The sequence below is a fragment of the Alosa sapidissima genome, chromosome 6, assembly GCF_018492685.1.
Source record: "Alosa sapidissima isolate fAloSap1 chromosome 6, fAloSap1.pri, whole genome shotgun sequence".
Taxonomy (NCBI): Eukaryota; Metazoa; Chordata; class Actinopteri; order Clupeiformes; family Clupeidae; genus Alosa; species Alosa sapidissima.
The window spans coordinates 11,294,746-11,320,564 of record NC_055962.1 but is presented as its reverse complement, the minus strand read 5'-3'; the positions used below and the strand labels follow the sequence as shown (position 1 = coordinate 11,320,564).

The 25,819-nt window shown below is 44.0% G+C and overlaps 1 protein-coding gene across 2 annotated transcripts in view; it reads left to right on the top strand.

Moving 5' to 3' along the window:
- LOC121711914 (nesprin-2-like) overlaps positions 1 to 25,819 on the top strand; it is a 140,106-nt gene that overhangs the window by 69,817 nt on the left and 44,470 nt on the right. For both annotated transcript variants that reach the window (XM_042095796.1, XM_042095795.1), the window contains 26 exons: positions 431 to 574; positions 797 to 943; positions 2,473 to 2,655; positions 2,997 to 3,134; positions 3,594 to 3,779; positions 4,066 to 4,188; positions 5,259 to 5,441; positions 7,824 to 7,919; positions 8,278 to 8,397; positions 9,649 to 9,729; positions 9,931 to 10,623; positions 10,804 to 10,880; positions 11,041 to 11,230; positions 11,398 to 11,598; positions 12,076 to 12,237; positions 12,427 to 12,558; positions 15,304 to 15,509; positions 15,659 to 15,785; positions 16,144 to 16,326; positions 18,718 to 18,867; positions 19,309 to 19,485; positions 19,881 to 20,036; positions 20,847 to 20,996; positions 21,385 to 21,558; positions 22,535 to 22,668; positions 25,164 to 25,383. In XM_042095796.1, the coding sequence (XP_041951730.1) occupies positions 431 to 574; positions 797 to 943; positions 2,473 to 2,655; positions 2,997 to 3,134; positions 3,594 to 3,779; positions 4,066 to 4,188; positions 5,259 to 5,441; positions 7,824 to 7,919; positions 8,278 to 8,397; positions 9,649 to 9,729; positions 9,931 to 10,623; positions 10,804 to 10,880; positions 11,041 to 11,230; positions 11,398 to 11,598; positions 12,076 to 12,237; positions 12,427 to 12,558; positions 15,304 to 15,509; positions 15,659 to 15,785; positions 16,144 to 16,326; positions 18,718 to 18,867; positions 19,309 to 19,485; positions 19,881 to 20,036; positions 20,847 to 20,996; positions 21,385 to 21,558; positions 22,535 to 22,668; positions 25,164 to 25,383 (4,533 nt within the window). The remainder of the gene's footprint in view (positions 1 to 430; positions 575 to 796; positions 944 to 2,472; positions 2,656 to 2,996; positions 3,135 to 3,593; positions 3,780 to 4,065; positions 4,189 to 5,258; positions 5,442 to 7,823; positions 7,920 to 8,277; positions 8,398 to 9,648; positions 9,730 to 9,930; positions 10,624 to 10,803; positions 10,881 to 11,040; positions 11,231 to 11,397; positions 11,599 to 12,075; positions 12,238 to 12,426; positions 12,559 to 15,303; positions 15,510 to 15,658; positions 15,786 to 16,143; positions 16,327 to 18,717; positions 18,868 to 19,308; positions 19,486 to 19,880; positions 20,037 to 20,846; positions 20,997 to 21,384; positions 21,559 to 22,534; positions 22,669 to 25,163; positions 25,384 to 25,819) is intronic.

Genomic DNA, 25,819 nt, shown 5'->3' with positions numbered 1-25,819 from the left:
TTTTTTTTAATGCAACCTAGGGGTTGTAGTGATGTGTTTTCAAAAGGACTTCAAGTTCCTGTATTCTCATCAGACTTTGGTGCACAGCAATTGGTTAGTTATTTAATTGGCATTCTCACTAGATGCATTTTGGGGCTGGTTGGGTCTATTTACAGCACATCCACATCCAACTGTGGCGTCACAACCAAAGATCATCTTGACCTTGTGTGTGTGTGTTTGTGTGTGTGTGTGTGTGTGTGTGTGTGTGTGTGTGTGCGTGTGTGTGCGTGCGTGTGTGTGCGTGTGTGTGTGTGTGTGTGTGTGTATGTATTTGTGTTTGTTTGTGTTTATGTCAGTTTGTGTGTATGTATTTGTGTTTGTTTGTGTAGGGGTCGGGGTAAAATATACCAATTTGTTTATGTTCTTTGTTCAATTGTCCTTTTTTGTCCAGGAGGCCAAGTTAGAACTGGGCAGTCAGCGAGCTAAACTGGAGGTGATCATTGAGGGAGTAAAGAAACGCTACCAGGAGGTTCCTCAGGGTCTCCAGGCTCCTCTACAGGAAGTCAGTCGCTCCCTGCAGGAAGTGGAAGACAAGGTATCAACAAACGTATCTGCTCATGTCATCTCTATACTCTTTGTGTAGTATCTGTGCTTTGCAAGTGAGTGACGTCATGTTTCAGCTGAGCTGCAGGTCAAAATCTCAAATCAGTCATGGGAGACTGAAGCTGGGTCTTCATCTGGGTCTGTCAAGATGGGTTTTAGCGTCCCTAGATAGCTTTGCATTAACTAGTTCTGCCCATTTTTGTGTGTGCTGCAGCTAGCAGCAGCAGCAGCCTCCCAGCAGAGTGGTCCCCAGCACAGGCTGAGTGACCAGGCCAGAGAGGTCACTGCAGGTCTGGGGAAGGTGCAGGACCTGCTCCAGCAAAGCAGAACCTCTGTGGCTGGAGCCGAAGGCACACTGAAGGTAAGTGTGGGGTTTGCTTCTCTGTGAACTTCAATATCAGTATTATCACTCACTAATTCAGTTGCTGTTAGATGTCAGATGATCTGGTCCCTTATATGAATCCAGTTGAATTGGATGTTGCATCATATATCAGAGACAGGTTGACTCTGGAGCTGATTGCTGCCTTAAAAAGGAATTCACCATTTTATTGTAATTAACTCATATTGGGATGAGTAAAAATGACTCATCCCAATCAAGTCATCTTGTTACTTTGATTTGAAGTTAAGTTGTGCTTAGTGTATTACTACACACATATTGACATAACAGCAAAAAGATGACTCGACTCAGTTGAATCAGCAAATATTTTAGAGTGTATGTTTCCAGTATTAGATATACCCCTCACTATTCCTGCTCTTTAAGTGAGAGTGAATCTTCATACCTGTCATGTCATGAGCTAGCCTGGGTGAACCAAGACAGACCTGTTAGCAGATTTGAATAAGCTCATTGACGTCCGTTTCCAAATCTTTGGAATTTTCTGAAATTTAGTAAATAACTGCATTTAAAACCTTCATTTACAAGTTGTAAATGTTTGCTGCACTTTTTTAATGTTTGCTGCACTTTTTTAAATGATTTGATAAGACTTTAATGTAAATATAAGTTTAATTTCATGACTGATTTAAGCCCCTGGAAGTGGTAAAACGGGAAGTTTAGAATTGTCAATGGGCTTGTGAGGGACCGAGGCGACCACCCCACGTTTAGGGAGGTGCGCCACTGGATTAGGTGGTGTCAAGGGAAGGCAGGAGACAGCAGTTCCATACAAAAATATAATATATTTAGTCCATAAACCAACAGGCAGATCCAGGAGCACAATAGGGGTCCAAAACATGAAATACAGGGTTCTTCAGTCGACAAACAAACATGTACCGTGCCATTAACTAGGCTCCCTGTCCAAACAAGGCGACCTTGCATAACTCTGGACCTCACACTCCAACCTTGCCTCAAAACAAGCAAGGTTAACTTAATATTAAACAAACAAACAAACTCTATGACTTCCCTGATTTCTGGACCTCAAGCTCTTCCGCATGTATGCCTGGTTCTCCTGTGTTTCCAGTCTATTGTATCTCTCTCCCATGTGAAATAAGCCTGCCTTTAAATAGGCTAGGCAATTACCCAATTAGGTCTGGGCTAAACCATTATAGGGAATGTGGGGGGTGGTGGTCTGTACCATTTACCTTATCACAGTTAAAATCAACACCTTAATACAGACACATACATACGACATAAACCCATACACAGCCATAAACCTGGAATAAAGTGCAGATGAGTGTTTGACTGCAGTCCATGCAAGTGTGACACAAGGCAGTTTTGCAAAAGTTTGTCGTGGGGGAAAAAGAGAGGACTCCTTTTTCACAGGGCTCCTTTCCAGATCGACCTGCAGGGCAAATTCAAATTTCACTCAAATTTCAAACTGTGGAAACTCTGAAAACTGTGCTATGAATGTACTGTATGTATGTGTGTGTGTGTGTGTGTGTGTGTGTGTGTTTGTGCAGTGTGTGTGGGACGAGCTGGACCGCTGGCACTCGCGTCTGGCTGTCTTGGAGGCCGAGGTGCAGGAGGTGGCCATGGAGCAGCCTGACCAGGCTCACACCCTCATGGACGATCTCACCGACCCCCTGCAACTCTACCAGACGATTTCCAAGCAGGCAGAGCAAAGGACAGCCTTCCTTAGCAGGGTGAGTGGAACTACATCTCCCAGGATGCTTAGGTTTTCCTACCAGAAGTTTCATCAGGATATGCCACCAAGTTGCATAAAAACAGAGACTTTCCATCTTAAGTCCCACCAGAATCCACCATCAACTAGTATATACTGTACATACAGAATGAAATATACTGTAGGCATAAATATATTATAGTGTATTACTTAATCATATAGCCTGTATTGCACATAATGTGGATGTTTTGAGAGAGTTGAAATGTCTCAAAACATCCACATCTGCATTATAAAGCCATATTGTTGGAAACTGGCTGAAGGTCTACCATTCTGACACAGTGTTTGTCCTGCTGTTCCATACAGATCCCAGCCTGTCTTCAGGAGTACGAGGACTTGCTCAACAGCGCTACCCACTGGCAGGAGGAGGCAAAGTCGTGGCTGAACACACCTCGCACGTACAACAGTGCCAAGTGTCTTCACGGCCATGCCGTCTCGCTTCAGGTCAGCCCAGCCCTGCCCAGCTTTCTCACTCACTACCACGACATACAGGAATTGGGTGTTTGTTTTAATGCTAAATCCTTATGATTGATCTGCAGGTAGTTGATTCTCTTCATACTGATACACAATTGTAGTGTAAAGTGTGTAGACCTCATAACTGGCAAAGTGGTCACTGACTTGCAGCTGTTGATAGCAATGAAGTGCAGAGGAAGGTCAAATCCACAGGGTTCCCATTTGCACAGTGGCCCAGAAGGGTCTTACATCATTTACATTTCAGAATATAAAATGATTTTTATTTTCTGAAATGTAAATTATGTATGACCCTTCTGGGCTAACATACCTTTGTCTTCAATTCAACTTCAAATCAATTCCGCCTGATTACAAAAAAGTGATGTTCCTACGCCTGTTTATAAGGAATGATGTTGACCTGAAAGAGTACTTTGTATTGTGGCGTGTGTCTAGATGGTTCTAGAGGATTCTGAGCGAATCCGGGCAGCGCTGGATGCCTTTCTGCCCGTCATGCAAGAGATCTCGCCAGTGTGTGACACAGACGCCATGCAGGTGCGCCTGAATAAGGCCATCCACAAAGTCACACACATGCAGCAAAGCATCATGGAACCTCACGCCCAACTTCTACACGTTGCTGAGGTAAACCACTATACTTTTATGTACTGTAAAATTATGATTAATGCCTTACATTGCATCATGGTTGATGATGATTATTCAGTTACTAACACAAATTAATGTAAATACTGTACATTAAGAAAGCATAATGTTATATCAGTTAGTTAATTTAGATAAATCATTAGCATTTTTTTCTGTTTAGCATATATCAAGCATATGTGAGGTCCCTTGTGGAAGCATTTCTGTGTTGTATCAGTAATATCAGGACATTTACTGAGCTGGAATGATTGATGCTTCTCCTCATACATAGGAGGTGGATGCCATTGAAAAAGAAGTGAAAACCATGGAGAAGAACGTCACCAAGATCAACACCATCTTGTCCAGCATGGACACAGAGAACGCATCTGGGAATGAGCAGCTGCAATACTGTCAGGTGAGCAACATCAAATTCACATGCACATTTCGCAAAAGCCTCACTACAAAACAGCTGTCATTAAAAGCATAAGAGAACACAAAAAATGTATAGTAGTTCTAGGTGTGCAATTTACACGTATTTGTAGCACAGGCATTCACATTCAATTCTGAATTAATTAACAATTTGGTAATATGGTGATTTATTCATAACATCTCATTATAAAGTGCTTCCAGGGCAATTCCATGGAAAATTATGTTTTTTGTAACATCCATAGCGCCCATAAAATGTGATGGTATGGTATGATGTGAATGATTACATAAAATTTGAGCATTTGCTATTTTTGGCTGAAGAATGTACATGAGAAAAAAATGCACAAACAATGAATGTTGTCATTCACATCATACAAAAGCCAATGCATTTCACTGGCGTTATGGATGTGACAAAAAGTCAATTTTCTGTGGAATTGCCCACCACATACCGGTATTTAGATTTCACATCAGTATGTGTGTTCCTTGGTTATCAAACAATTGATCTTGGATGTCTCTACCTGCTGCTCTACAGTACCTGTACCCGTGGAGCCATTGGAACATATAATACCCTCAAGAATTATTGGCACCTCTGCTAAAGTTGACTAAAAAGAGGAATCTTTTGGAAATTGATCTTAATGCCTTAATTAAAAAAAATGAAGAAATATCCAACCTTTAAGGACACCAATTTTCTTTGTTAATGAATAATGTATCATACATAAATAAATATTCTTCCTTAAAATACAGGAGTCATATTGGCACCCCTATGTTAATAGAGGCAGGCAGATTTTTATTTTTAAAGGCCAGTTATTTCATGGATCCAGGATACTATGCATCCTGATAAAGTTCCCTTGGCCTTTGGAATTAAAATAGCCCCACATCATCACATACCCTTCACCATACCTAGAAATTGGCATGGTTTTATTTCTGCTTTATTTATTTAGCTGGTTTGATTTGCACTGAGCTCGATGAGGGCTTTTAGGGAACTTAGCTTAGATGTATAGATGGGTCAAAGGTCAAGTGTTCCATGGGCCCACCTCACCATTCCGTGTTCCTCTCCAGGTGATTCTGGAAAACATCTGCTCCATGAGGCGGACTGTGTCGGAGATCGAGCACTGCCGACTGGGTCTAGGGCTACCCCGTGGTGCAGAGGACACCCTCGTCGTCTTCCAGCGAGCCCAGACCCTCCAGCAGCCCCTGCAGGAGCTGGAGCAGCACACCAAGGAGCAGAGCGCCAGGCTGGAGGCAAGTTCTCAACATGGCCCCCCTCAAGTCTGCAGGGTACAAATTAAAATGGCCCCAGCCTCAACTCTGAAGGGTACAAATTAAAATGGCCCCAGCCTCAACTCTGAAAGGTACAAATTAAAATGGCCCCAGCCTCAACTCTGCAGGGTACAAATTAAAATGGCTCCAGCCTCAAGTCTGAAGGGTACAAATTAATATAGCCCCCCTCAGGAGTGCATTGGAGGATACAAATTAAACAATAAAAATCCATAAGGTATTTTGGTATAAGTTGGATGCATACACACAGGGATGGGCAGTATTCATAATATTTTGTAATTTCTATTTTATTGGGTTGAAGAAAATGGCTGCGTATCTAGGTATTAAAAACACTGTATAGGTGTGTATTTGTGTAGTTTAAAAATACTGTCAAATATTTTTTGGTAAAACCAATACTTTTGGTGAAGTGATGATCATAAAAGGTCAAAACAATGAATGTTGCCTCTGACTGGTGCCCAGACTTGTTTTGATCAGAATATTGGAATTCAGGAAGATGATCCTGTGATATGTATGTGTCCTCCAAAGCTGATGATGCACAAGGCACCTCTTTGAGCAATGTTGTTCTGCAATGTTCCTGAGTATTGTTGTTCTGGCACCTTCCCTTTGATATTGGGCAACTTATTTTTCTTGAGAGCTTTAACGAGCAGTAGGCAAATTAACATGATTATCCAATCGGAACACTTGAAACCGGATATGTGGTTGCCCTGCAACATTGCTCACCTAAAGCAACACATTGAAAAAAAATCATATTTATGCCACTTTGTGTCAATATAATACCATTTAGCACTTAGATGGTACCCAGTTAGTTAAAAACCAGCTATAAGGGTCATGATCCTACCTGATCAACAGCATTACTGTACACAGTGCAATATCAATCATTCTGGGGATACATTGACAATGTCCGAGACTTCATTCTCTGTATTACATGTGAGTGTACCATGAGTTTGAAGGTAATAGTACTGCTGTGGCTCTCAGTAGGTTCTGTGTTAGTTTGTACCACTTGACAAGTTCAGTTGTGACTTTGAGTACATCTCTGATACAGTATTTAGGCTATGAGATCTAACAGGCAGATCAGCGTAGTTGATCTGGTGACTGTTTGCAGATTGATGATATGTCTCTTAGGCAGAGAAAAGCTGTTGCTCTCAAACACTGTCCACTTAATCAACAGTCAGTGTACTGGACAGATATGGAAGGTTTGCAAAGTGATTTCATACTCTATTGTCAAAATACAAAAATACAGTATTTTATTTTCATACATGACGTGGCAACTGTATTTTATAGAATATTTTGATACACTGTTGAGAGTCCAGTGCCTTGGTATTTTGAGCCCTCTACACTTTCCATATTTTGTCACAAACACACTGAGCAAGGGTATTAAAGGAACTTGTCAAGTACTGGTTCCCTGTTTCATAAACTGAAATAAAAGATCCTGTAGCTCCTCTGCGCCACCTAGCTTGCTTCTCTTAAATGCTGTACACAAATTCATACCTGCACCAGTCATGCCATATCCAACCCAAGTTGGCTGCAATTTGTTGACTGATATCCTTTAGAACTTAGAACTGAATGTAGAATCATCTAGATGGTTCCATGTTGCGTTTATGTTTTCAATCACTGTAATTACTTCTTCATAGTACTTCTTATAAAACGGTTAACATAAATTAGTAGGATGCTTAGAAACAGACTCAAAGCAGCTGCTCTCTTGCCTTCTCACCCTTGATATATAAAAGCTCTATTTCTGTCTTTTTTACTACTCCCGGCTGTATCTGTTCCCTCATAAAGACTGCTGTAATCATCCGGTGTGTCCTTAGACTGGAGGGCATCTCTCTCATCTCTTTGAAGTGCCTGGGAAATCTGAGGAAAGAAAGGGGAAGATTCAGATGGGTTGAGGGGCAGAGGAGAGTTGGGGTCTATGGGAAGCACAATTTGGAACATTATGCAGATGTCATAAATTAATAAAGTAGGTCTCATATGCTTTATATCTCTTCTGGGTTTATAACTGATAGTGAATTCTGATGAAGGATCATCTGCATTTTTAAGGAATTAATAATACAAAAGAAAAGAAAAGTCTTCAGACCAAGGCACTCCTTAAATTAAAACGTTTTTATTGAGTGGATATGTAAGTGTTATTGTACTTAGTTGTATATAATGCATTGTTAAATGTTTTTATTGTAATTATGCATTATAACATACAAACCTTAACCCAAAGTAGATTTTAAAATAATATGATAAATACATTGTTGTCATTGTTTCATTAAATATTAAGTAGATAGAACTTGATTGTATATCCGCTCCTCCAATGTATGCAATGTATTCTGAGACAGATGAGTTTATGTCATCAATCTGCAGGAAGCACTCGGGCTGTCCATGGACTTCAGTCATCATCTTAGTGGCCTCGATGCGGCAATGTCCTCCCATCAAGCTCTCCCCTCTCTCGGTGCTCTGGTGAGTTGAGCTCACACCACCATATAAAGAGTATGGCTTTCTGTACAGCTAAACGCTCCAGACATACAGCTAAGTGATTCATCAGTCCATGAGTTTTTTTAATAGTGTGGGAAAGGGATTAGTTGAAATTACATGGCGGTTAGATCAAATACCAGACTTTACTGATCAAACGTGCAGGCTTCGGCAGAACTGCTGACATAAAATGATATACTTGGCTTTTATGTTATCCTTGCCCATTGATATCAAATCTAAAAACAGGGCCATCCAGTGTCATGAAAGTTATTCTATAACTAGGCTGCACTGCGGGTAGAGAATCCAAAAGCTGACTTAACTCGTATTGCCCGGGACTATGAATTAGGGATCTATGGGAACCTCTTTTTATGGACCCTCTGATGATGGTGAAGATGAAGATGAGGAGGACGATGAAGGAAGTATCCACTCGTCATCTTCTGGAACACTGACGGGCAGTGTGGCTGAGGTAAACAAAGAAGAGGGCCAGCCTAAAGGACTCTCCTGGGATGCAACGATGCTCATTGATAAGCTTCCCCTCTTGGAACACTCCTCTATTCTCCTCTTGGAACATTCCTCTATAGGTTTCTCCTTTTTTACTCCTTTTTTTCTCCTGGGATGCTACAATGCTCCTCTATAGGTTTCTGCTCTTGAGATGCTCCTCTATAGCTTCCTTTTGAGATGCTCCTCTAAAGGTTTCTTCTCTTGAGATGCTCCTTTAGGTTTCTCCCCTTGAGATGCTCCTTTAGGTTTCTGCTCTTGAGATGCTCCTCTATAGGTTTCTTCTCTTGAGATGCTCCTTTAGGTTTCTTTATCTTGAGATGCTCCTCTATAGGTTTCTTCTCTTGAGATGCTCCTTTAGGTTTCTCTTCTTGAGATGCTCCTTTAGATTTCTTCTCTTGAGATGCTCCTTTAGGTTTCTGCTCTTGAGATGCTCCTCTATAGGTTCCTCTTGAGATGCTCCTCTATAGGTTTCTCCTCTTGAGATGCTCCTCTATAGGTTTCTCCTCTTGAGATGCTCTTCTAGGTCTCTCCTGTGGCTGCTCTGTTCTCCACTTCTCTTCTTGGGGTGGTCATCTATAGGCCTCTCTTTTTGGAACGCTCCACTCCATCTCCACCTCCACTTTCCTTTATCACTGATGATGGCAGCTACTCATGGCCTCCTTCCTTCAGGGGCTGATGTCTAAAACATCTTCAGCCGCCCTTTGTCTTCTTCTTTTCGCCCTTTGGTTCTTTGGTTCTTGGTCCTTCGCCCACTCTGCAGCAACTCTGAATTGAACTACCAACTTCTATTCCATTTCATGGGCCACCTGACGTTTCACCATTTGCCTTGGCATGTCTGTCTATCTTTTTTATTCTTAATTGAAAGTTGATTCACTAATTCTGATCTCACCATAATCACACTCTTTTATAATTTGTTCTATTGTTCTATGTTCTATTATGACTTGCATCCTCTCTCCATCTGTTGATATGATTTGAGTGATGATCTTATTTATCTTCAGGCCTTTCGTCTGATCAGGCTGATTTACTGAGCATAAATTGAAGCGCTTTCATCTTTTTTTCTTTTTGGCATGCACCTCAATATTCTAATGTAGCCCTGGCTCTCTAAATATAGCGGCCCTTGGGTCTGTCATGGACAGCTGGGTCCAGACGCTGGCTCAGCTCTCAGTCCCGTCCCGTCTGATCCATTTGCAAATTCTTTTCTTTGCTCCCGGACCAGGACCCTGACCAGGACCAGACATTCGGGGATGATCAAGGTTTTGAGTTTGACACAACTTCTCCCACTGTGGTCATGGCAACTGTAGGTAGACCTTGTTCTCTCGCTACTGACTCTTAGCAATTGTTTTATGCTAATCAATGACTAGTGCTGTGATCAACATTTGGATCAATAGCAAGAAAAGCAGACATAATTGTGTTCTGGGTGTGCTTTGACGGCATCTTCTGTCCAAAAAGGTGAAAAAAAAAATCTAAAAACTGTTTGTTTACTTCCCATTTCTGTCAGGAATCACCTCCCCGGGGCAGTCCATCGGTATCCAAGGAAACGGCATCAGTAACCATGGCATCTGAAGACATCGTTGAGGAGATTGGGTCATTAGCGTCAAAAGCACTATGGACACCAGCCAAAATACTTGAGAGGACTGGCGGTGACCTGAAATCTACTGAGCACATTAGCAAGGCGAACGGGGAGGCCAGCACAGAGACAGGACGTGTTTACAAGGAGCCAGATTTGACAAGCCCGACGGAGCCTAAACCAGTTCTGAAGGATTTGGAGTCCATACCCAAGGATACACAATCCGTTTGTAAGGAACCTGGTTCTCTGACCATGGAGTCAAAATCAGCCACCGTGGAGCTCCCTTCCATTATCAGTAAGGCTGAGGTCATAACCAAAGAACAAGCATCAACAACCAAGGAGTTCACATCCGTCATCAACCAGCCAGCAAGAGTTCTCTCTTTACCCAGTGGTCAACCAAGACCAGCGCATACGAGTGTGACTGACCCACAGATGGAATCTGCAGTAGTGGGTGATGAACTTCAGGGTTCGCCCACAGAATCAGAGAGCACCATGCTCTCCACTGTTCTCCATGACCAGAACCTTTCAGCCTCCCCTGTGGTCACGGAGAGCATTGCTAAGCCCCCTGAGTCGCTCCTGTCAACTCCAGACAAGACTCAAGGGCCTGCGGAAGACTCTCGTTTGGTATGTACACCTCCTGTTTACTTCACATTTATTTCTTGTTTTCAATTATTGTGACTTGACACTGCCATTTAAATGTGATAGATACAGTAGATGAACTACCAAATGGGCTTTGTGGAATTCTAGAAACTTCTTTATTCCCCATGTCTGCATGCCTGCAATGTACTTCTTCTGGGTTTACAGCATAGCCTCAAGGAACCAATGGAGTTGAGTGTGGAAGCTGCTATTACTGTTCCCATCCAGGAAAAGACTCCTGCAAGGTAGTGTGTTTAACCATGAACACCCTTTTAGGATTATATCCAATACTCCACTTATTGTCTACATAGAAGTCAACCTCTGTAATTATTATTTGGGTTTTACATAGTATATGTTTGTTGTTTTTTTTTTTTTTTTCTTCTTCTAACTGTGGTTCTGTTTTAGACCACAGACTGCTGTAGACAGTGTACCAGCCCAGCCTGAGGAGGGCGCTATAGCCAAAGGGAACCTGGCGATCCTCCTGGGCAGCCTCTCAGGAAAGCCAGAGCTGGAGAGCCCTGCGTTCATCTTACAGGAGGCCGTGGCCAAACACACTGACCCCAGCACAGTCACAGCAGGCCATCCCAGCCTACGGGTAACTTTACAGTGCTGTCACCTGCATGCTCCTGCTCGTTCATGTTTGAGATGTTATGTAGACAAATGGTATTGTGAGTCAATTTATTCTATTGTGTTCAGATTTTAAAAAAGTGTGTGTGTGTGTCTGTGTGTGTGTGTGTGTGTTTACTGTATGTCTCTCTCCAGTGCGCGTCTGGCAGAGAGTTGACCTCTCTGATTTGCCGTGCTGAGGCCACGGGGTCGGACGTGGAGCTGCAGGCTCGTGCTGAGGCTCTCCTGAAAGGTGTGTCCACTCTGCTACAGCTGGGCAGTCAGCGTCTGCAGCACAGCCAGGACACCAAACTATGCAGCCGTAGCCAGCTGCACCCCCTGCTCAGCAGGCATAAGGTATGGAGGGCTATACTTGATATAGATTCAAGATTTTAAGATTCAAGAATTTATTTGTCACATGCATAATTTATGGAACAAAAAGCAGTGAAATGGGGATTGCGACTGCAGCTCCCAGCTGTGCAAAGTTTAATAATAATAGAAAAGTAAGAAGATAGAAAACCGAAGGGGGGTGGGGAATAAATAAAATAAAAATTAAAAAGTTTATGAAGAGGGGGGAGTTATGCATTCATTGAATATATACAGTATATAGTGACTTGTGTACGTACTGCAAAAAGCTACAATGTGTTGTTTTACCACATACAAATGCTATATTTTCTGGGGTGCAACATTTTGATTGGTTGTTGTTTTACGTAAATCCAAACATAAACAGATAAACACTCATGTGCTGAATCAGTTGTAGCAAAAAACAGACATAGAACAAGGCTGGGTGCATTATTGTAATCCAGGCCATATTTCTGTTGAATGATCTCGTAGAAGTTCTTCCAAGACGTGGGGCGTCACTGGGCTGTGCTCCAGTATGTGTCCCAGCGACTGCCACTGGGGGCGCTGCAGAGCCTGGCTGAGCTGGAGGAGCAGGTGGACACGCTACAGAAACAAGCTGTGGACCAGGGTAGCCTGATGCGCAGGAACCTGCAGGTACATGCACACACACACACACACGCACACACACACACACACACACATGCACACAGGCACACACACACACACACACACATACACACACACACACACACACGCATGCACACACATACACATTGATGTGTTGTCCTAAGGCCAGTGGAAGTATTCTGACCCCGTCCTCCTCCTCTCTGTCGCCCCCTACAGGAGTGGAGCCAGTGGGAGGAGGCGAGCGGGAGGCTGGCCCGGTTGCTGGACGAACTGGAGGCCGGTATGCCCAGCGGGACCCCCCAACAGGAGCCCGAGGGCCAGCTGCAGGAGAGGGCAGCTGCACATCAGGTCAGCTCCACCACCATAGATTTGCCATTTTATGCACAAACAAACAAACAAACAAACAAACAACTAAATGAAGAGTTTGGTACCATACCCTCTGTTTTAATGACATACCCTTAAATGCCATACCCTCTATTTTAATGACTTTTCATAAATCTTTTTTTTTTTATTGTACCTGAAATGCACGATTAAATAATAACATGACTTAAAAATAGAAATATTGCATTTTGTAAGCAAACTCAAATATGACAGTAACCAACAGGTGCAGAGGTACACCAGCCATACCAAAAAGGTCAGATAACGGGGATACGTCACTTCTGTTGATGTTCAAAAAAAAGAAAAAACAGAGCTAGCTCGCTACTCCCTCCCCCTCCCTCCCGTGCAATTGAAACTCTCCTAAATGTGCATCTCGTTGGTTATTGGTTGAAACACTTTATTTTGCCTTTGAGTGGTTGCCAACCCTTGTTGGTAACAATTGATTTTGTGTACAGATCTCGGAGCCTAGGCTGCCTACAGAGACACGTTTTTTTGACGGTCTGCTTATGGGGCAGGCACAGACCCGGCGGCAGACACAAATTCACGGACGGGCATTTCACCTTTCCAAGGGGGGGCACGGGAACTTAAATTGATCACGATAGTTTAAGCTTAAACTGAAAATGTAGATGCAATTGTTGTAAAATGGTGCAGCTAGCTCCTTTAAGAGAGCCCCGTGCACAGGGATGGGGAGAGAGAAAGCGAGAGGGGATATGTGTGTTAGAACTGAGATGCGTGTGGAAAAAGTAGACGTGCTGTTGAGACTGGAGCGAGTCATATTCAAAGTAATGCAAAAATAAATCCGCAGATAAAACCAAAATCCTCGTTCATTTGCTAACCACTTTCAGATAGAGGGTTAGGGAGTTAGCCCCGACGTTACGGATAACTTCGGGCCTGGAGCGGTAACAAGCTCCCCTGTGTTCTCCGACTAGGTCAGAAGAAAAAACAGTAAAGGTTAACGCTATCAAACAAACCCAGAAACTAGGCGTACTTCTACTAATTACGATATGAGACTACCTGCAAGCCGATAAGCCATATTTGTCATCGGATGACGGATTAGTGCAGAAGTGAAGTAGGCTAACCTAAACTGCGCCACTAAAACGTCCTTTCCATTAAGGTGATAGCTGGGCTTACCTTATGTTCCTGATTAATAAGCTACGGAATAATACAGATTTTACAAGTTTTATTTGCTACTTGCTATATTGACAAACCTATAATATAGGCCTACATTTAATTCATGTTCAAACTCAATCTATGGGATTGGGGAAGTGGGGTTGGTTGGTGCAGCCAAGCTCGTCCAGGGCGGGCAAAGATGACTTCCAGGACGGGCCCGGCCCCCCAAAGCCCCCCCCATGACGCCGGGACTGGGCAGGCAGCTAGCGGATCGTTAGGAAAGATTAGATGAATGTGATCATTCATGTTTGGGCCTTTTTTGGGCCTGAAATCAACCTTTAATGTAGTTGCAGGAGTTACCCCACAGAGAATAGCCTATAATTCACATGATATAACCTAATACATTTATATGATGACTTATAAATGACTACCTGATTGAAAAGAAACCTAGGATTAATGTTTTGTCCCATGTACTGTTCAGAAAGGTTCAGAAACTGCATGTCATTTGCCATTTCTTTCATTTCACATTTCCGTAAGACCTGAAGAGGGCTGTGATATTTTCAAGTTTGACAGAATGAATTTTGGCAGTGTTATATATATATATATATATTTTTCTCTCTGCCATGGGAGGGCTCTATTGAGTCTCTGTACAGTCTCCAGTCCTCCACCACAGCTCAATTGGCACAGTGGTGGAGTTGAAATCATTTCCTGAAGGCTTTTCTGCGTACGACCCCGTTCGTCTGAGTAGGGAGAAGAGATGGAGAGAGCGAGAGGAACGAGAGGCAGTGTCGGTGGTGGGTCTCTCTCTTTCTCTCTCTCTCTCTCTCTCTTTCTCTCTGTCTCTGTCTTTCTATCTCTATCTCTTTCTTTTGGTGCTCTCCCACTTCAGGTCCAAATTGGATTATCTAGCAGGAGATGGAGGGGCCTATTTGCCGAACTTTCATGTTCTCTCTCTTTATCAGTCTCTTTCTCTCTCCATCTTGCCATTTCTTCCTGGTGCTCAGGCTGTGCCATTGCCATTTATTCTCCCTACAATTACCAGACCTCATCTCTCTGGTGCAGTGTGGCTGTGTGTGCATGTGTGTGTGTATGTGTGTGTGTATGTGTGTGTGTGTGTCCAACTCGAGTGGAGCCCAAAGGTACAGGCAACAGGCAGGTACAGGTGTGTGTGCGTGTGTGTGTGTGTGTGTGTGTGTGTGTGTGTGTGGGCTGTTGTTTGGCAAGGCAGGGAGGTATTGGAAGGCTCCATACATGGATTTGTATACAAAGTGCTAATAGAATTCTCTCTCATCCGCTGTGTTCTTCATTCTTCATCTCCTCATCTGTGTCCCATGCAATCTGTTGTTGGTCCTTTGTTTGTCTCCTCACAGATATATTAAGTATATTTAGTACATGTCTTTCTTCCTTTGCTTTTGTCCAACTTTTCCCTACTTTCTCTCTGCCTTTCTCTGTCTGTCTCTCGCCTTTCTCTCTCTTTCTGTCTCTCTCGTCTTTCTCTCTCTCCTCCCCCCTCTCTCTCTGTCTCTCTGTTCCTCTGTCTTTCTCTCTCTTTCTCCCATCCACTCTGGGTCCTTTATTCACTCTGTCTCTCTGTCTTTTGTACAGCACCTGCGGCAGCTTTTGGAGGAGAGCCGGCCTGAGTTTGGACTGGTCCTGGATCAGTGCAGAGCCCTTGAGGACAGGGGCTGTAGCCCTTTGGGCACGAAAACCACTGTGCCAGGATCAGGTCTGGAGCTGCGCTGGGCTTCCGTGCACAGGAGGCTGATGATGGAGGAGACACTCTCAGATCAGATCAGGGAACAGTGGGAGAGGTGTGGAGGGTGCAAACACATACACACACACAGGTACACACACACTCACATGTACATGCATACTAACATGTGTGTGTGTGTGTGTGTGTGTGTGTGTGTATACTGTATGTATGTATGTGTGTGTATGTGTGTTTCTCCTTGTGCTGCAGATTCCAGCGAGACTCCCAGTCCCTGCAGGAGTGGTTGGCCGAAGCCAAGGATCAGCTGCAGGCCTGGGGGTGCCACCCTGAATCAGAGCCCCGGGATCTCAGCTGGACCCAGCTCACGCTGCTCATGGTACTCCACCCATTGGCTCTCACATTTAAAAAGCTAAAAAGAGAGAATATGTGCATTTTTTATGAATTTATGAAGTATTTTGTATATTATATGATTATAAATGTTTATGTTCAGGGGCTCAGCCCAGCCTTACATGGCTAAATACACATTCATATCTACATCTTTCTTCGCATAAATTGCTCCTGTGACTTAGTAAAAAGGAAAGTAGCAAATGCACTCTGTTCAGAAAAAAAAGCCTTTAATTAAACCTTAACATTAATTAATGTGGTTGAAAGCACATGGGCCATCGCTCCTGTGATGTGGCTGTTTCATACTGTCTTGTCCTGACGTGTTTCTGTGTCCGCGTGCCCACCGGCAGGGTCTGGGTCAGCAGACGGAGGTGCGGCGTGCCCAGTGGTCGTCTACCTGTGACGCTGGCACGCAGCTGCTGCAGCTGATGGACAGCGATGCCCCGTGCCTACGGAAGCGCCTGGCACAGCTGAAGCAGAGCTGGGCAGATGTGACGTCCACTCTGCCAACACTACATAGCTGGACGAAGCAGGTGCGTCAAAGCTGGGGGCTGAAAGCAACAAGAGTCTTGCAAAATAAACAGAATGAGCTGAGGCACAAGATTCAGAGATTCAGAGAGATTTATTCATCACATACACAGTTATATTAGTATTTATTATACAGCTCTTCACAATGCAATTAGAATGCTCCATCGATTTGAATGGGATTTTCCAAAGTTCTACCGGTCATTATCTTCGTCTAAAGACCTCTAAATAATGACCGTCAATGGCAATGGATTCTCATTCAAAAGTGAAGGCAGACGGTTGATCAGCTGTGTTCTAAAGAACGTTTGATTCAAATTCAGCGTACGTGTAAGCCTGGTTAGCTTCATGACAGTGTAAAGTAGAAGAATCTAAGTAAAACAGATAAGATTAAAAGCAGATTATAATTAAGATGTTAATAATACATAATTCAATACAATAGTATAAAGTGACTTGAATAATAATAATAATAATAATAATAATAATAATAATAATAATAAAAATGAAAATAAAATAATAATAATAATAATAATGTTATTATGGGATTCAGTGTTGGAGTTGGCATGTCCATGTTGAGGAGTCTAATGGCCTGAGGGAAATAGCTTTTTCTTAGCCTCTCAGTTTTGGCCTTCAAACTGCAGAAGCACTTGCTTGACTTCAACAAACTGAACAGACAGTTACTGGGATGGGTGGAGTCCTTAATGATTTTAGTGGCTTTGTTTTTGCTCCTGTGTTCAGAATGATGGATTTAGAGGTGAACTGACCCATTCTCACTACCTGGGGTCTGCCAGAAAGAAAGTTCAAAATCCAGTCACAAAGGGGGGTGTTCAGTCCAAGGTCTTTGAGCTTAGAGTCCAGCATGTGAGGAACAATGGTGTTAAAAGCTGAACTATAATCAATAAACAGCAGCCTCACATAATTCCCTTTTCCACTGGCAATATGCCTAAGAGTGGTATTAAGGACATAAGAGATGGCACCCTCAGTAGATCTATCGGTAAGCAAATTGCAGTGGGTCAATAGTGTCAGGGATGGAGGAGCAGATGATGTTTTTAATAAAAAATTGAAGTCTCTCAAACACCTTTATCACTAGTGATGTGAGGGCTAATAGGTCGATAGTCGTTCAGGCATGAGGGCATGTTGTTTTTTGGCACCGGGACTAAAACTGATAGAGATAGCATGCCATGCCATACAGGTCATCGGGTACCTAGGGCCCCACTCCCAGTCTCTCCCCTACTCATTTCCTGTCTCTAGATGCAGTCCCATCTCAGTAAAGTCTCAATTAGAATCTGAATCATTTAAAAAAAAAAGATTAAATGAAATTAATCAAATATTTAAGAAAAACAGATGAAGAACATGAAGGTGAGTAATCAGGTGATTTCTGCTTTGAGCTCTTCCCAAAAAGCTGAATCACTATCAGCATGTCAAGGAGGTGTAAGGAGGGCTCATAGCAGGCATTGCTGTAATCCATCATCATGTCGTGTCAGCGATGAGATCATGCTGCCCACGGTTGATGGTCAGGAACAATGGTGAGACCCGGGAAACCTGAGCAATCCCCTGAGGTGACTCAGCGCTCCAGTTACGGCTCTCCGCTCCTCTCCTGTTCTCTACTCTCCTCTCCTACCCTGTCCATGCCTGTCCACCCCAGCCCTGTCTCATACCCACCCTCCACCTCAACACATCTACCCCTACTTTCCCTCCTCCCGTGAGACCCACAGCTGTGCCCGGTGAAGGCCAGTTCACAAAGGCCCTCTCAGTATGGCAATTAGTCTCTCCCTCTTCAGTCCTTCTTCTATCACCCTCTTCTCCTCCACTCCTCCTCCTCCTCTCCACTCGTTCTTCTATCACCCTCTTCTCCTCTATTCCTCCTCTCCACTCGTTCTTCTGTCACCCTCTTCTCCTTTTCTTCTTCTCTCTCTCTCTTCACTCTTCGGGTCTGCCATGGGCTTTTGTTCTCATTAGTAAGGGTTGTAGGGTTCAGGCATCAAAGCGAGAGGGTTCTGGTATCTCACTGAAGCGGTTCTAATCGCCTCTCCCACATTCGTTGGCATTTCTTCGTTCCATCTGTTATCAACACCTGTGGCTCACGCTGCTCCAGTTGCCATAGGTATATTTGAACAAAAGCCTCTATTCCGGAACAGCTTGTACACTTTACCCTTAATTATTATTTTTTATATAGTGATTTACAATATGATACAGTGTAGAGTAGATAAAGATTTTAGCAGCAGTGCTCATGAATCCATGATGTTGAGCATTTAGATACAGTTAGAATGCTGACACATTCATCCACTTGCATTTCTAATGATTTTTTTTCTTTACTCTCAAATGTAACAGCTGAATAACAGCTATTATTTTATGCTATGTATTTTTTGCTAAGTTTATCTTCTTTTTGACTTGATTGACAGATCCTGTGTGCGCTGCCTGCCCATGAGCTGCTGTTGGACCTGAGCGCTTGGCTGGGCGACGTGGAGAAGAGACTGGACGAGGAGGAGGCGGAGATGCTCCAGGAGGTCACGGATGCCCTCGGACATGCCAGTCAGCTCAAACACTGCCAGGTGTTTATTGCTATAAGGCGTTGACCGCCTCTTATCCTCATAGACAACTCTTATCCAGCTAGACATGGCTAGATATACTGTATATTATGCAGAGCTTTTGATGTGCTCTATGCCTATATGCAGCTGGCTACATGAAGTGCAGCTGTACACATGCAATCTGTGTTAGATGCCACAAGCTCTTTGCCTTGACATGACAAATTGTCCACTGATACACAGACTTGATTCTTGTATTATGTTTGCGTGTGCTTGTGTGTCTGTGTGTGTGAGTGTGCGTGCGTGCGTGCATGCATGTGTGTGTCTGTGGATGTGTGTGTGTGTGTCTGTGTGTGTGCATGCGTGTGTGTGTGTGTGTGTCTGTCTGTCTGTCTCTCTCTCTCTCTCTTTCTGTCTCTGTGTGTATGTGTGTGTGTGTGTGTGTGTGTGTGTGTGTGTGTGTGTCAGGATCTGAAGGCTGAGATCTCCGGTCACCAGCCAAGCATGGACCATCTGAGCCAGCTGGTGGAGGAGGCCGGCCACGTGAAGGACGAGGCGGACAGAGAGGAGAGGACGCTTCTGGCCGAGCAGGTTGGAGCGCTTCACCTGCGCTGTGTCCTACTGCAGGCCAAGGCTGACAATCAGGTATGACCCAGGGAACACTCAACTGGGCTGACTCCCACTGGCAGGTCATCAGATAGGAGTGAAAAAAAAATAAAATAAAATAGAAAAGAATAAAATATGTTTTGTTGAGGTCTCACATACCTGCATCATTATTGTTAATTTGGTAAATACTCCATAAACATTTGATATGCACCTAAAACCCACTGTATGAGTGCAAAGTAATATAAGTGTAGTTACACGTCATAGCCTATAGGGTGCAGCATAGAGCATATGTCATAACATCATAACAACAATCATATACCGGTAGTCATACGCAACTCTTTGCACTAAACTGGTGGAGCAAACCTTATCTAAACCCATGTTTATGTTTTTATATTTGAAGTTGGACTATGAGCTGTGCTTTTGATGCCCTGTAGGTGCGGCAGGTGGAGGACCGTCTGCACGTGTGCTCTCAGAGAGAGGGCCGTCTGCATCGTCTGCACAGCTGGCTGTCCGCACAGAGGAAGATGCTGAGTGGGTATGAGAGACCAGACAGCTGCTTTCACATAGAGAAGGCCCTACAGGAGCTTCAGGTGGGTTGTGTTTGTCTATGTATGTGTGTGTGTATGTATACTGTGGCTCCCTATAAAGACAGCTTGACATTAGAGACTTGTTTTGCATTCTTTTGTATCTGTAGTTGTAGGCCTTACTTGTGTAGCATCACCAATTATTTCATTTATTTCTACATCAGGGCCTGTGCTCTTTGGTGTTCATCAGACCACTGTTACATTCACAAGAGGCTATAGTAATTTCCTGTGTATTAGCCACATTGTGTAAAAGCCGCAGGACAGTGTTTTATGCAAGTTAAAAGAAACAAAACCATATTAATACCATATTAACTGCCCCCGTGTATTAAAGGGACACCAGGCAACGTTTTTGTGTTAATTAATCATCTTCGTAAGTCGGTATATGGTTAAATGACTCATTACGGGGTGAATGAAGGCTCTCTCGCCCGCCCCTACTGCCTGTAGGAAGAATATCCCACTTGCAAGTTCGGTGTATCCTACCCGCCGACAGAAGCAGGATCAGTTTACAGCACAGAGGCAGGCTAACGAAACGCTAGAGATTGTTGCAAACGTGTGTATAATGGCAGAGCCGACGAAGAAGCAGCGAAAACCCTTGACGGAAGACACAAAGAAAAGGAAAAGAGCTTCAGACAGAGCGAGGGGGAGTTTCGTAGAGAAAAAGCATCAGGCTTGCCTGGTGTCCCTTTAACCTCATAGCTGTAGAAATTTTGCAAAAGCAATGTATAAGCCGCGGCTAATAGTTGGGAAATTATGGTATGTACAGAGTGCTGCTAAGATATACAATATGTGCATTGTCTGCTTACCTCGGTTCTCTAGGACATTGAGGAGAAGCTCAGTCTGAAATCCGTGGAGCTGCTGGAGTTGAAAGCTGTCCGTTTGTCCGAGGATAAGGAGCACCCCAGTGACCGGACCTTCTCTGTGCTGGTGGATGATGTCACGCAGGACCACTCTCTTCTTACGCAACAGGTACATTCAGAGCCACTCACACACAATGTTGAACTCAAATTATAATCAGTCATGTCCTTCCACTTTGTTGTATCTGCCAGAGTTGCCCTTAATAAATATGTATGGCACATAACCCTATTACGTTAGAAAATATAACTTATTTAATGTGCAATACTTATTAGAGTACCATAATGTTACAAATGAATTCAATTATTTTTGGGTTTATTTTTTTTTGTCAGTCAATTTTGTTTGTAAATGCAGACAGTCAAGTCTCTCATACAATTTGTCAAAGGATGACATTGCATAATGCAAAAACACACAGCTGTTCTCTCTTTTTTGATGGGGGTAAAATCCCCTGCTGAAATCCCCTCTGGTCTCTAATCAGTGTCTCCTTCTGCTTCTCTCTCAGGTGGCCACCCTCAGACCCTCTCTGTGGCAGGTCCGGGATCAGTGGGTCGGGTTTGAGAGGGAGCTGGCAGAGGGCGCGCTGGTGAGCGCCAGGACCCAGTACGGTCTGGAGCAGCAGCAGAGGACGCCATGCCTGTCCCTACAGGAAAGCAGTGACCACGTGGACCAGATGCAGGTGAGAAGCTGAGGGCCACGTTGAGAATGAGGCCCAGTGAAGGGTCTCTAGAGATACCAGATACAGTGTTGCCAAAGCAAAGCAGAAAGAACAATGAAACCACTCACACCCTCTCTCTCTCTCTCTCTCTCTGTCTCTCTCTCAAATGTTTTTTTTTTTTTAAAGGGTGCTTTATTAGCATGACTCTTTGAGTACAGTGTTGCCAAAGTTATTGTTACAAACGAGACACTAGTGACACAAAAGAAAGAATACAGAAATACTGCAATTTCTTCTTTTTTTATCTTTATTTTGCCAGGAAGGTCCTATTGAGACACAATTTCTCTTCTGCCAGGGAGTCCTGGTCATGATGGCAGCAATGATTTAATTTAGAAAGACAGTGAATGGACAAGATGGGGCATGGACACAGTCCAAAGACACCAATAACACACTAACACAGAAGACACAGAGACAGAGACAACAAAGGCTAAGGAGAGCTAAAAGAATAAATGAAAAATAACACTATAAGCAGTGACACTGCTCAGTGTAAGCTAACTTTAAAGTACTTTTAAGAACATTTAAGGAAGGTAAGGAGTCCAAGTTGAGCGTGTGTTGAAGCTCATTCCAGGCATGTGGTGAAAGGATGAAAAGGCAGATTCCTCCAGTTTGGTTTGTGATATTGTAGACTGTAGGGGGAGCTTGTGTGAAGAACGAGTGCTGTATGCAGTAGGGCGAAATGACGGAAGACATGCAAATATATTTGGGAAGCTTGTCTATTAAGGCCTTTGCTATAAAGATTAAAATATGAATTCATTAAATACAATGAATTCTATTGAACCTTTTTGAACAATATACAGCAGTATAGACGTGTGAACACAGAATGAACGGTAGTACAAGTAATAGCAGGATGATAGGATCTCTCTCTCTCTGTCTCTCTCTCTCTCTCTCTCTCTCTCTCTCTCTCCTTCTCTGACCCCTTGTCCTTGCATCCTGTGCCCAGGCCCTGCAGCAGCAGGCAGAGGAGGGGGCTGACCTCTGGTCATCTGTGGACGCTGCACTGGTCAGCCTGCGCGAGAGAGTGAGTTCTGATGCCGGCCGCCTGCTGACGGAGCGAGTGGAGAGGGAGAGAGCGCGGTGAGTGATGATGATGATAACGATGATGATGATGATGATAATGACAGGAGAGCCCAGCAGCTTGATGAGAAGTTACTGTACCAGAAAATAGTGTACTTGACAAAGTACCAGCTACCTGGCTACCTGGTGAAACTCGACTCTTACTGTACTCACTGTGTGTAAAGCAGTTACTGAGCCAATCAGTGCTGTAACTAGCTAGCTAACTAGCTAACAGTTACCTGGTGAGAGGCCCTTGTTACGACAGATTCCCATGTACAATGTATCTATGTTCCAGGGTTCTCACTTCTCAAATGTTGTTCAGTGCTTGGCATTTTAGTTTGACCTTTGGTGTGCCTTAGTCCAAAAAAGGATGGGAACATCTGCTCTATCTTCTGTGATTGGCTAATTGGTGACTATTCAGTTCTTCTGTAGATCTGTACCTTTGCTGGCTGTATCTAGCGTAAACCAGTATTGAGTAGCTGCTGAAGAGACTACTGAGTGGAAATGTTTATGTGCTGATCCTCAGAGCAGTGTTTTCTCCGCTCATTGAAAGTCATTATGCCCACCCTCTGGGGAAAGCCTGACTTAAGCAGACTGTGACGTTAGCACAGATAAACCCTCGGATGCCTTTTATGCTGGAATCGTGTGTGTGTGTGTGTGTGTGTGTGTGTGTGTGTGTTTGTGTGTGTGTGTGTCTGTGTCTGTGTCTGTGTCTGTGTCTGTGTGTGTGTGTGTGTGTGTGTGTGTGTGTGTGTGTGTGTGTGTGTGTGTGTGTGTCATAGCCTTGCATATGTATATTTTTCTCCTTTCTTAATTGGCTTCCACTGGAACATGATGTTCCAAACACACACCACCTAATGGGTGATTCAGAGAGGCTGACTGTCTGGACCTCCAGACAGATTTACAGCGCACGCATTAGTGGCTTGTGTTTGTGCTGTGCTGCACGCTGCTGTGTGGTGCTGTGCTGTGCTCTCTCGTGCATACCTTGGCACACAGGAGAGCTCAGATACAAACACTCTACTGCTTCACATCACTTCACTTGCCATCGCTCAAACGGCACTTTTTTCCATAATCGTCTGCCATAAAAGTCTCAGCAGAGATTCGCACTGCAAGCCAGATTACTGATGGGCTTACTCTTTTAATGTCAGCACCTCTCTCTCTCTCTCTCTCTCTCTCTCTCTCTCTCTCTCTCTCTCTCTCCCTATGACTCCCTATTCTCTATCTTCCGTCACTCCTCCATTCCCACTCTTTGTCAAATCCCTCTCTTTCTCCTACTTTGTCTGGCTCTCTTACCTTTCTCTGCATCTCATCTTCTCTCTCTCTCTCACTCTCTCTCTCTCTCTTTCTCTCCTCAGCTCTCACTCAGTGTCTTCCTTGCTTCTTTTTTAGATGTCCTTGATCCATTTGATAGTTCAATGAAAGGGGGCTTTAGAGCCAGATGTCTCTCTCCTTTCTCTGTCTCCTTCTCTCTCTCTCTCTCTCTCTTTCACCCCCCCCCCCCCCCCTTTCAGTTTTTCTCTGCGGTCCCTGTCTATGGTGTAATAAATCAGAGGGTGGTTGGAGGAGATTGCGTGTTCCCTCAAACCCCCCCCCCCCCCCCCCCCCCCCCTCTCTGGAGCAGCATGTGGTTCCAATAGCGCCACTGCCTCTGCTGCTCCCAGAGCCCGGCGCGGCCCCCGGCGGCCATATTTCAACCGGGCCTTTCGCTCGAGTGTGACGCAGGTGACAAACACATTCATTAAGTCTTTAGACACAGCAGTGAGATGCACAAGCAGACAGAGACCGCAGCTGTCTGCAGAGCAGAGTGGAAAGGCGTTAGAGGGTTCAATCCATAGACTGTATCAACCTTTTGTTGAATCTCTTTCCTGTACAGTCGTGTGTAGTGTTTCCTTAAGATCACAGATCAACAGGAAGTAGCTGTCTGGATACCAACATTGCAAATACGGTGAAGGTTGTGATGCTTACTGTAGCAGATGCTTTTATCCATCTACTACAGATGTGATTTGTATACAAAACGACTGATACTACATACTAACAATCGCTACTACAGATGTGTCCATAGAACTCTATGCATTCACAAAAGAATGGGTCATTTTGAAGAGCTCAGTGAATTCAAGTGGTACTGTAGGGTGCTCAAAGCAAGGTCCATAAAGACATGGCTGGGTGAGTTGGATGTGGAAGAATTTGACAGGCCCACACTGAGCCCTGACCTCAACTGCATTAAACACCTTTGAGATGGTGAGCCAGGCCTGTTTATCTAACATCAGTGCCTGACCTCACAAATGCTCTTCTGAATGAATGGGCAAATAAATAAATAAATAAATAAACAATCCCAGAAACACACCAACATTTTGTGGACAGCCTCCTCAGAAGAGTGGAAGCTGTTACAGCTATCCTTTACCTATATATTCACAATGGGATGTCCTAAAAGTTCCTATCGGTGTTGCCAGGTGTCCATACAGGTTTGTCCATATAGTATGTAGTCTGATGTATTCCCACTCGGCCCATTCTGGCAGGTGGATGTCGGTGGTGGAGGTGGCGAGAGAGGAGCATCGTCAGAGTCGGGCGCTGCTGCAGTTGTGGCAGGAGTATGTCCGTCTGACGGGCATCTGCTCTGGGCAACTCACCCAGCTCTGGGAGCAGTGCCGAGGACCCCCAGCAGCCACAGCCGGAGCCCCTGAAGACACTGAGGGAGACCCCACGGAACACATCCAAGCCAGCCTGGAGTTTCTTAGCGTGAGTGCTAACGCTAACACTAATGCAAGCACAGCCATTGGGCAAGAGAGTCATCAGCCCCTGTTGGGGGGAGTGGGAGAGGGTCACATTGTTATCATAGGTAAACACTTAATGCTCCATCAAAGGAGAGCTTGCACACCGTGTGTACTGCCGATACAGAAACACGTTCTTTTAAAGCAACACCAAAGAGTTTTTTGTACATTAATATAATGTTTCCAAAATCGTTTCAGTGGTTCATCAACACATAACAGGGTGAACGGCATTTCTGCATTCGCTTCGCTTATTGGCTATAAGCGCACTATGTAAGTTTGCCAGATCGGGTAGCGGATCTGTAGTTCGATGGAATAATGAAACTACAAATTTGACTTGCTTCTGATGTCGCAATACATCATACTTTTATTCAACACATAACATACATCATGCAACATACTCTACC